Source organism: Salmo salar, chromosome 29 (genome assembly GCF_965601325.2).
Source record: "Salmo salar chromosome 29, fSalSal1, whole genome shotgun sequence".
NCBI lineage: Eukaryota > Metazoa > Chordata > Actinopteri > Salmoniformes > Salmonidae > Salmo > Salmo salar.
Window position 1 is genome coordinate 2,054,527 of NC_138319.1, and position 12,171 is coordinate 2,066,697.

Here is a 12,171-nt window from a genome sequence, read left to right on the forward strand (position 1 = left end):
GATAATAATTTATTTGAATGGTAAATCTCTTGATAAACTTGGTAAATCAAGATGTAGCCAAGGCCAATTCGCAATACAGACTTGATTCCATCAAGCGGAGTACGGGCATACATTGAATTATTGAGCTTGTATTGGCTGATTTCATGGGGCTACATCTATTTGCCTTCCATTTGGGACTTATTTTATTGTACTTAACATGCATAGAAGAAGCAATCTTTTTTATAACAGCGTGTGCTCTCTGTTTAAGACCTAATGACTCATTCACACACACACACGTGAGGCAAAGGAGACGAAGTGAACGAATAACGTTTTTGGCAGTGGCTGAAAATCAGAATATTTTGCATATCACAAACAAAGTACTAGGGGAGTGAATGGGTGTTAGCTTCAGCTGTAAGCTAGCAAGGAAAATTAGCCTACAAAGCTGGAAGCTACTGGTATCTTCTTGCATTGTGTTCTAGCCTGTAATGAACTGTTTTTCTTACAGTAATTAACAGTTGCAACAATTCTACATCCTGTGTTGCATTATTCAAGTGTGTTAACTTCTGTGCAGCATGAGTGGGGAGATAACATGATGCAGCCCAGACTCCCAGTGAGTGAAGTGGTTCCTCAGGACAGGCTAGAGCGAGTAATGAGTAAGTGTAGCAGGCACGGTGCACTCGCACTATAAGGGGCCATCGGCTGCGCTGATAGACAATCTCTCAATTAGTAGACGACGTGAAACTTGACAGAAGTACGGAAAGTTTCATGTTCTAGTATAGAAACTTACTAAAATTGCAGTATACCGTGCAACACTACAACAATATGCAATTTTACGTGTTTTTTTTTAGTTAGAGTGGTCCTCAAAACATGAAGAGCATCTCATAGTTATGCAATGTTTCTAACAAATCTGAAATGGTCACGGCACAGAATGCAATTCGAAACCTGAAGGCACACATGCTTGAAAACAAGTAATAAAAGCATTACGTTGGCTTTGAGTATCTTATGTTGGCTTCAAGTAAAGATATTGCATTCTGGGCCAGGCTCAGGGATCATAAAGTAGTCAGACAGGATGACATGCTCACCCCAGACAGCCAGTGCCAGCCATGTTCTTTTCTGCATGGCCAGTCATCAGTGCATATTGAAGCAGGATTGGGCTGCTGCAGAGCCCCGGTCTGTGTGACAGAGGGCCCCGCTGAGCACATTTCCTCTGGAGCACTTAAGCACCAGACATGACACGCCAGACAGGGTCAGCCTACAACCAACCAGACCTTGACTAATAGTAGCATTAGAACACAGGGCGGCAGGTAGCCTAGCGGTTAAGAACATTGGGCCAGTAACCGAAAGGTTGCGGTTTTGAATCCGAGCCGACTGGGAGAAAAATTTGACGATGAGCCCTTGAGCAAGGCTTAAGTAGCTCTGGATAAGAGCATCTGCTATCTTTTGTAAACAAGACACAAACTACACCAAGAGAGAGGAACAAGACCGGAGGGGGAAAGAGACTGTGTCAGATCATGGAATGCGCATTCAAATACATTTTTACCGTGCCAAATTATTAGATGGTCCGCAAAAATGTACTTATTTTGTGCGCACTGTAAAAATCAGTGTGGACCAAACTGACGCGCTCTCCCCACTACTTTTTGTTTCTGCAGTGAGTATTCACCCTCTTTAGAGAATGATGCATTATATATCTGCAGAAAAACAATTCGAGCTCAAAAAGCAGTATGCAAATCAGGGAGACAAATGAACGGCTCTTTCACCGGTGAGGAGATGGGAAATATTGCCCATGCTACTTCAAAAAGGCCGCACGGTGCATTCTGGGCGAATCTGAGTGAATGGGAGTCTATTGAGCATTATCTCAAAAAACCCAACATTAGCACGAATTTCAACAAGAAATAGAACAAATATTTTCAGAGATGTGAGATAATTAACTTAATATCTGTAATATTGTATAGCTTTGGAATCTTGACAATACGTACTATTGAGGAAAATTGGCACGTTTCAACATATACACCGACTTTAAGGGATCGCGTGACGAGTAGCTTAGCAACTGTGACACTGCATGACAACATGAACGTGACTGGTCGACAGTGCTGGGTCGGGCGTTACACTGACAGCATCCTAGCATTTTGGTGCACCAGAACTATCTTCATTTCCAATAGAATGCAGCATTTTCCTTGCAGCATTGAGTAGCAGAGACAGTGCGTTCTGTGGGGCGCATACATTGTATTTATTGAACGTACGCGTCAAACTATGCGTAGATGGCTTGACAGAAATGGTACAAGGTGAATGTTGAACTTTTGTTGCACACATATCCAGATGATTCTGCGTACCATTTTGCACATTGATGCTGTAGGTATGATGGAGACATTCTACGTTCCTTCATTCATTCATTCATTGGATTCCCATGCACCCTAGACTAAAGATGCAGACAAATAGGAAAAATGGGCTAGACCCGTTCAAGGGAGGAATGTCGCAAAATATGACCAATGGCTCATTCGAGACCAGACATCCTGGAGTTGTGACATCAGCCAGCATTGAAATCTGACATGTATGATATTTAAAAGTCGTATTCCTATTAAAATTCCAGTGTAGAGAGCGACTTTACAACAGTTCTAAGTCATACAGGCCGGATGTCAGCCAGCTTGAACGCCAATAACTCAGATACACGTGAAAATATGAAATGACCCAGAGAATCAATAGATGCATTAGATGTACAAAACAATAACACTCAAAATGGGTGAACATTTCCTTTAATGCAGACATGGCTGTCACACACAATATATATATATATCTTAAATGCAAATGTAATGATATTGAACTCAAGACACCAAACGACTGAACAAAGAAGCAGCTGAGTTTCTGTCTGAATCAAGTGCCATTCTGTGACTTTGGCTAATATGCCTTGGTATCGAGTATCATGATACTAAAATTGGTATCGAAGTCAAAATGTTGGTATCATGACAACATTACCACAGCCAGGCACCACTACCAATATGGAAGACCTCAGAAGAAAAAGCCGCTCTCACTCCTAGGTTGGACAACCTGTGCGTGTATGCATGCACAGGTAACCTGTTAGTCAAGTGTACATACAGTTGAAGTCGGAAGTTTACATACACTTAGGTTGGAGTCATTAAAACTCGTTTTTCAACCACTCCACAAATTTCTTGTTAACAAACTATAGTTTTGGCAAGTCAGTTAAGACATCTACTTTGTGCATGACAAGTCATTATTCCAAAAATTGTTTACAGACGATTATTTCACTTATAATTCACTGTATCACAATTCCAGTGGGTCAGAGGTTTATATACACTAAGTTGACTGTGCCTTTAAACAGCTTGGAAAATTCCCGAAAATTATGTTATGGCGTTAGAAGCTTCTGATAGGCTAATTGACATCATTTGAGTCAATTGAAGGTGTACCTGTGGATGTATTTCAAGGCCTACCTTCAAACTCAGTGCCTCTTTGCTTGACATCATGGGAAAAGCAAAAGAAATCAGCCAAGAAAAAAAATGAGACCTCCACAAGTCTGGTTCATCCTTGGGAGCAATTTCCAAACGCCTGAAGGTACCACGTTCATCTGCACAAACAATAGTACGCAAGTATAAACACCATGGGACCACGCAGCCGTCATACTGCTGAGGAAGGAGACTCGTTCGGTCTCCTTGAGATGAACGAACGTTGGTGTGAAAAGTGCAAATCAAATCACAGAACAGCAGCAAAAGACCTTGAAGATGCTGGAGGAAACAGGTACAAATGTATCTATATCCACAGTAAAACGAGTCCTATATCGACATTACCTGAAAGGTCGCTAAGCAAGGAAGAAGCCACTGCTCCAAAACCGCCATAAGAAAGCCAGACTACGGTTTGCAACTGCACATGGGGACAAAGATCTAACTTTTTGGAGAAATGTCCGCTGGTCTGATGAAACAAAAATAGAACTGTTTGGCCATAATGACCATCGTTATGTTGAGGAAAAAGGGGAGGCTTGCAAGCCGAAGAACACCATCCCAACCGTGAAGCACGGGGTTGCAGCATGTTGTGGGACTGCTTTGCTGCAGGAGGGACTGATGCACTTCAGAAAATAGATGGTATCATGAGGCAGGAAAATTATGTGGATATATTGAAGCAACATCGCAAGACATCAGTCACCAAGTTAAAGCTTGGTCGCAAATGGGTCTTCCAAATGGACAATGACCCCAAGCATACTTCCAAAGTTGTGGCAAAATGGCTCAAGGACAACAAAGTCAAGGTATTGGAGTGGCCATCGCAAAGCCCTGACCTCAATCCTATAGAAAATCCGTGGGCAGATCTGAAAAAGCGTTTGCGAGCAACGAGGCCAACAACCCAGAATCAGTTCCACCAGCGGGAATGGGCCAAAATTCACCCAATTTATTGTGGGAAGCTTGTGGAAGGCTACCCGAAACGTTTGACCCAAGTTAAACAATTTAAAAAGGCAATGCAACCAAATAAAAAGTTTGTGTATGTAAACTTCTGACCCACTGGGAATGTGATGAAAGAAAAAGCTGAAATAAATCATTCTCTACTATTATTGACATTTCACAGTCTTAAAATAAAGTGGTGATCCTAACTGACCAAAGACAGGGAATTTTTACTAGGATTAAATGTCAGGAATTGGGAAAAACTGAGTTTAGATGTATTTGGTTAAGGTGTATGTAAACTTCCGACTTCAACTGTACCTGCCTACTACCTGTGTAGTGTCCTCAGCGGGCAGTAAAAGAAAGGTTGAAAGATTACTGGTCTCAGTCACCATCATGACCAAAACAAACACTTCAATCTTAATTTGCTTCAGAAGCATTCAGCATACCCTCTACCGTGTTTGTGTGTCTGAGCTATTACAGTGTTGTGGATAGAAGGGTAAGAGAATACTAGGTCTAAGAGATAAACAGATGGCGCTGACCCATAATTTGCTGGCTGCGAAAGCATTTACCACCATAACCCTCACATGTAAGACTCTTCAGAGGACATGGTGTGTGCGCACGTGACTCTCTTACCCTCGTTGATCTTGGCCATGTCGACACTGGCGTTGTTAAGCTGTAGGGCGGTCTGAAGTGCTGGGAGGAGCTGTCTGAGCAGTGAGGGGTCCTGGAGCAGAGGGGTATGGACGGGAGACTGCAGGACTGGGGACACGGGCACCGTGGTGGAGGCCGAAGAGGAACCGGGGGTAACCGATGTGGGGTTCAGGCCCAAGCCTGAGGAGGACGCCAATGCTGGCTGCTTCTCCGCCTGGGCCGATTCTGTGGAGGGAGGGAGGAGAGGAGGGAGGGGAAAGAGTGAGGGAGGCAGCCTTGTCAGATCTCAAAAGCATTCGCACATCTGATTCTTCACGATTTTGCAGGTGCAGCGTAGGAAACGTTGAAATGTAACCTAAGAGGCCAAGACGAAAGCGGAGCCTAATAAACAAGTGATACTGGCAAGTGCAGTGTACGGGAATGCCTCTGTCTGGACAACAGACACGTTTATTAAAGACAGGGTCCGCTCCAGTGGAAACTGCCTCTTAAAAGTGGAATCGCATTTTCAAATGACAACTCAGCAAGTGGTGTGTCGACCGAGTGACATTTATATACAAGGGTCTGAAATGATTGACTATTTATTTAACCTTTATTTAACCAGGTAGACAAGTAGATAACAAGTTCTCATTTACAATTGTGACCTGGCCAAGATAAAGCAAAGCAGTTTGACACATACAGAGTTACACATGAAGTAAAACAAACATACAGTCAATAATATAGTAGAAAAATAAGTCTATATACAAAGTGAGCAAATGACTTAAGATAAGGGAGGTAAAGGCAAAAAAGGCCATGGTGGCGAGGTAAATACAATATAGCAAGTAAAACACTGGAATGGTAGATTTGCAGTGGAAGAAAGTGCAAAGTAGAAATAGAAATAATGAGGTGCAAAGGAGCAAAATAAATAAATAAAGTAAGGGAAGGGGTAGTTGTTTGGGCTAAATTATAGATGGGCTATGTACAGGTGCAGTAATCTGTGAGCTGCTCTGACAGCTGGTGCTTAAAGCTAGTGAGGGAGATAAGTGTTTCCAGTTTTAGAGATTTTTGTAGTTCGTTCCAGTCATTGGCAGCAGAGAACTGGAAGGAGAGGCGGCCGAAGGAGGAAATGGCTTTGGGGGTGACCAGAGAGATATACCTGCTGGAGCGCGTGCTACAGGTGGGTCCTGCTATGGAGACCAGCGAGCTGAGATAAGATAACTTGATAAAGATGAGCAATAATGACTGTATAAAATATATTGTATGCTCAAATGGGTAACTTAACTTGACACCCGGTGTCATAACACATTATGACATGGTCATAACAGCTGACAGAACTTGTCATGACACATGTTGTGACAGTGCCTTCAGACCTTGACTTTTTACACATTTTGTTACGTTACAGTCTTATTCGAAAATGGATTAAAACATTTCTCAATCTACACACAATACAACACAATTGAAAAGAAAAAACAAATATTCAGACCCTTTGCTATGAGACTCAAAATTGAGCTCAGCTGCATCCTGTTTCCATTGATCATACTTGAGGTTTCTTCAACTTGACTGCAGTCCACCTGTGGTCAATTCAATTGATTGGACATGATTTGGAAAGGCACACCTATCTATACAAGGTCCCACATTTGACAGTGCATGTCAGAGCAAAAACCAAGCCATGAGGTCGAAAGATTTGTCCATAGAGCTCCGAGACGGGATTGTGTCGAGGCACAGATCTGGGGAAAGGTATCAAAACATTTCTGCAGCATTCCCAGCGAAACTGGGCAATCGGGGGAGAAGGGCCTTGGTCAGGGAGGTGACCAAGAACCTGATGGTTATTCTGACAGAGCTCTAGAGTTCCTCTGCGGCGACAGGAGAACCTTCCAGAAGGACAACCATCTCTGCAGCACTCCACCAAATCAGGCCTTTATGGTGGAGATGCCAGACGGAAGCCACTCAGTACAAGGCACATGACAGCCCCTTGGAGTTTGCCAAAAGGCACTTAAAGGACTCAGACCATGAGAAACAAGATTCTGATGAAACCAAGAAATTTGGCATGAATGCCAAGCGTCACATCTGGAGGAAACCTGGAACCATCCCTACGGTGAAGCATGGTGGTTGCAGCATCATGCCGTGGGGATGTTTTTTAGCGAAAGGGACTGGGAGACCAGTCAGGATCGAGGCAAAGATGAACAGAGCAAAGGGATGTTTTTTTTAATACCTTTAACTAGGCAAGCCAGTTAAGAAAAAAAAATCATATTTACAATGACAGCCTACAGGGGAACAGTGGGTTAACTGCCTTGTTCAGGGGCAGAACAACAGATCAGCTCGGTGATTCGATCCAGCAACCTTTCAGTTACTGGCCCAACGCTCTAACCACTAGGATAGAGAGATCCTTGATGAAAACCTGCTCCAGAGTGCTCAGGATCTCAGACTGGGTCGAAGGTTCCCCTACAGCCGCCCGAGTGGCACAGCGGTCTAAGGCACTGCATCGCAGTGCTAGAGGCGTCAATACAGACCCTGGTTCGATTCCAGGTTGTATCACAACTGGCCGTGATCGGGAGTCACAAAGTGGCGCACAATTGGCCCAGCGCCGTCAGGGTTTGGCCAGGGTAGGCCATCATTGGAAATAAATTTGTTCTTAACTGACTTGCCTTGTTAAATAAAAATACATGTTAAAAACAGGACAAGCACTCAAAGCACTCAAGCCACTCCTGCATTGTCTTGGGACAGGTCTCTGAATGTCCTTGAGTGGCCCAGCCAGAGCCCGGACTTGAACTCGATCGAACATCTCTGGTGAGACCTGTAAATAGCTGTGCTGCAATGCTCCCCATCCAACCTGACAGAGCTTGAGAGGATCTGCAGAGAATGGGAGAAACTCCCCAAATACAGGTGTGCCAAGCTTGTAGCGTCATACCCAAGAAGACTTGAGGCTGTAATCGCTGCCAAAAGTGCTTCAACAAAGTACTGAGTAAAGGGTCTGAATACTTATGTAAATGTAATATTTCAGGTTTTTATTTTTAATAAATTAGCAAACATTACTAAAAATCTATTTTTGCTTTCTCACTATGGGGTGTTGTGGGTAGATTCATCCATAGTCATTGAATGCTAGGAATATGGGACTAAATTAACTTCACCACTTTATTTATAATAATCTTTTAAGGGTGTCAATTTTGACCCCTACCTAACTTTTAATATTACTTGTTACACAAATTGTCTTCAACTGAGCAAAACTGAGCAAATTCTAAATATACTTTCCCCATTTTCTTGAGCCTACAATAAAGCTCAGTTTTTGAATTATTTATTTTACAGTCACTATTGCTCATCTTTATCAAGGGTGTCAATTTCGGACCCCACTGTACACACAGTAGTTCTATCTTGGATAAATAGTCTAATGATTCAAACCATCTCAAATCAACAGGCATTTTAAGTCTAGTTAGAAGCCCCCGCTAGGCTGTCCTCCCCATCTGGCTGTGCAGCACAGGCACACGCTCACCAACATGAGCCACCACCACTCCTGCAGTATATCCAGTAAGTGACTACACTTTCACTGAGACAATGAGAGCCTTAGATTAGATTAAAATGATCTGAAAACACCAAGTCACAAATACCAGAGAATTATAAGAGCGGTTTTGAACGTCAACAGTGAAGACGCGACTCCGGGATGCTGGCCTTCTAGGCAGAGTTAAAGAAAAAGCTATATCTCAGACTGGCCAATAAAAATAAAAGATTATGATGGGCAAAAGAACACAGACACTGGACAGAGGAGCTGTCGGAGTCGCCTCTTCACTGTTGACTTTGAGACTGGTGTTTTGCGGGTACTATTTAATGAAGCTCCCGGATGAGTTCTTGTGAGGTGTCTGTTACTCAACTCTAATGTACTTGTCCTCTTGCCCAGTTGTGCACCAGGGCCTCCAACTCTTCTTTCTATTCTGGTTAGAGCCAGTTTGTGCTGCTTTGTGAAGGGAGTAGTACACAGCATTGTACGAGATCTTCAGTTTCTTGGCAATTTCTCGCATGGAATAGCCTTAATTTCTCAAAACAAGAATAGACTGACGAGTTTCAGAAGAAAGGCCATTGTTTCTGGCCACTTTGAGCCTGTAATTGAACCCACAAATGCTGATGCTCCAGATACTCAAGTCTAAAGAAGGCCAGTTTTATTGCTTCTTTAAATCAGGACTACAGTTTTCACCTGTGCTACCAATTGCAAAAGGGTTTTCTAACACAACGTGCCATTGGAACACAGGAGTGATGGTTGCTGTTAATCGGCCTCTGTACGCCTATGTAGATATTCCATAATAATTAAAAAGCCGTTTCCAGCTACAATAGTCATTTACAACATTAACAATGTCTACACTGTATTTCTGATCAATCTGATGTTATTTTAATGGACAAAAATGTGCTTTTCTTTCAAAAACAAGGACATTTCTATGTGACCCCCAACTTTTGAACGGTAGTGTATGTCATAAAATATATTCACCCCACCCAGTATTGATAATCAAAACTTACCAGAAAGCATGTAGTCCTTGGCTCAGACATTGTAGTAGTGTGGGCTCAATAGCATCTCATTAGTGTGCAAGATCTTGAGAATCAGCTGTACATGTGATGGAAGAGTGCACTGCACATGTGATGAAAGAACGCACTGTGCATGCAGAGGGTTGCAAGTCCATTGAATTGGGGATAGTTTAACCAAAATATGCCACAAGACCTATAATTGCCTTGTGTATCCCACAAAAAAAGGTTCACTGTTATAAGGTAACTTTTTTCATGAATTTAAGCAAAATTTCGAGGCTTAACGTCCCATGGAAAATGTCTGGAAATGTACCGCAAATTTTTCGACCCTTTGCAACCATAGATGTAGTTACAGTATGGAATTCACAACTAAATGTTTGCCAGCTAGATATCTTAAATATTAAGTTAACTGTCTAAAATGTTCTAAATGCTCTGCAGTTGTGCATTTGGTTTGCTAATTTAGTAGCTAGTTAGCCATCTAGCAAAGCTGTTAGCTTCTACCAAAATCAAGCGTCGCAGAGAACCCCCTCCTGGATCAAGAGCCTTGCAGTCTAATATTTGTTTTGGGCATGCAGTAAATGGAGTAGCATTTTAGAGTTACTTGTATGAACTGGGATGTCTGTCCTTAAATAGTTTAGATCAGAGACAGTATAAAATATTTGCAATGCGCTCGATACCATTTAGTTAGAATTCTCTATGGGATCTTACATGTACTTTGGATTACAGAGGCTGTGGGGTTCGAAAATAGCGCCTCTTGTGCTTAGTGCAGGTATTACCGAATATCCCAGTATGGCACAAGGTCGGTATGAAGGCATGACACCGCCCAAACCTACCTTTGTACCTCAATGGGAGACCTTGTATAAAAAAACTATTTTTAAAAACATTTTTTTAAAGACTTACTAGCAGCAGTAAAGCCAGTGGCTGATGTAGCCTGCTGCATGGCCTCCCGTCTGTAGTCCCTGTCTTTGGGGAAACTGTTGACTGGCGTCAACTTAGTGGAGGACTCCTTCTGCCTCTGCTCTCTGGGAAACAAACAAACAGTCAAGTTAGAGCTCAAGTTTGCATCTCAAATGGCACCATCCATCCATCACTACTTTTGACCAGGGCCCTAAGGTAAGTAAAACACATTGTCACTCAAAGATGAGGAAGATCTGCGCAAAGGTAGAGCCCTATAAAATATGTTCGAATTTTCTGCCCGATTCAGTTTAATCTGTATGAAAAAGCCAACTGAAATTTACTCCTGAGGTGCTGACCTGTTGCACCCTCTACAACCACTATTATTATAATTATTTGACCCTGCGGATCATCTATGAACGTTTGAACATTTTGGCCATGTACTGTTATAATCTCAACCCAGCACAGCCAGAAGAGGACCGGCTACCCCTCAGAGCATGGTCTCTTCCTAGGGTCATGCCTTTCTAGGGAGTTTTTCCTAGAAACTGTGCTTCTATATCTGCATTGCTTGCTGTTTGGGGTTTTAGGCTGGGTTTCTGTGTAGCACTTTGTGACATTGGCTAATGTAAAAAGGGCTTCATAAATACATTTGATTGAGTTTAGTTTTTCCCCAAATTCCATTTTCTCCGTTTAGTTCAGGTTTTTCCCAGTTTGATGACAAAAAAAACATCATTTTTAATAGAAAAACAAAATGTTCTTAAATCAGAGATTGGAAATTAATTTAGGAAATCTGTTAAAGTGTTCTAACTAATAAAAGACGTGATCGCGTCTCAATCAAGTTATGAAATTGTTATTTTCAAATACAATCTATTGTTGGGCTTAGTTGTGGTCAATTTGCAGTGTTCAAATTATAATGATGGGAAAACAAATCTAAATAAATGTCTGGGTTTTGGGTGTAGTTACCCTTTAATTCAAGTGTGTACCAGTCAAAGACTGTTGTTTGGTTAGCAATGTTTCTGTAGCGCTCCTGTGATTGCAAAGTTTGCAAAACAAAATGGCCACAGGATTGATGCAAATAATGATAACATTCTGTCAGGTAGGCTACTTTGTAGTTAGTCTCACGTTGCCATACCTCAAATCACGTCGTTGTCACGCCTCCCTTTGAGGTCTGGAGAATTTTGTATTGCAAAAACGTTTTGAATGGTCAACTGGGATTTTGATTGGATGTTACATTTCAAGAACCCTCCACCCACACGCCCATAGAACGGGTGCTGTGTGTTATGTGCATCACTGTTTTCCGTCCGTAGTTTCAAGAGCTAGTTTAAGTGTGGCTGATAGTCTGCTATTTATAGAAATTGAAAGTGGATTATGCTGGTAAAAGTCAAACTTCGCAACACGTTCTTTACCGCTCTGATGACAAACACTTTTTTTCCCTAGTCTCCATTCGTCCACGTGGCCACTGGCTGTGCTACCACCAAAAACATTGTTAAGATTGGGTCCTTGGTCAAACAGCAGAGGCAATGGGAGAACCTACTCAACTAAATAAATGTTTTTCTTAATTAAACAATGTATTATTAGCTAGCTGGCTGGCTACAAGTAGGCCACTTCGTAGGCTAACACAACTGAGCTGCTAGCTAGCCAACTTTCCACACTATTTAGCTAAGTGAATTAAATGTAATCAGCTAGCTACCTAACTTCCTATTAACTAGCTATTTTGATGCAATCATTGTAAATTAAAAATAGTCACCGAAAGCATAGATAACAGCCACGGAAGAGGGTGAAATTGCTG

General features: G+C 42.2%; 1 protein-coding gene across 2 annotated transcripts in view; it reads right to left on the bottom strand.

Moving 5' to 3' along the window:
* LOC106590019 (WW domain-containing adapter protein with coiled-coil) overlaps window positions 1-12,171 on the bottom strand; it is a 74,372-nt gene that overhangs the window by 33,214 nt on the left and 28,987 nt on the right. For both annotated transcript variants that reach the window (XM_014180501.3, XM_082970644.1), the window contains 2 exons: window positions 10,389-10,510; window positions 4,992-5,234 (listed from right to left, as the gene is read on the bottom strand). In XM_014180501.3, the coding sequence (XP_014035976.1) occupies window positions 4,992-5,234; window positions 10,389-10,510 (365 nt within the window). The remainder of the gene's footprint in view (window positions 1-4,991; window positions 5,235-10,388; window positions 10,511-12,171) is intronic.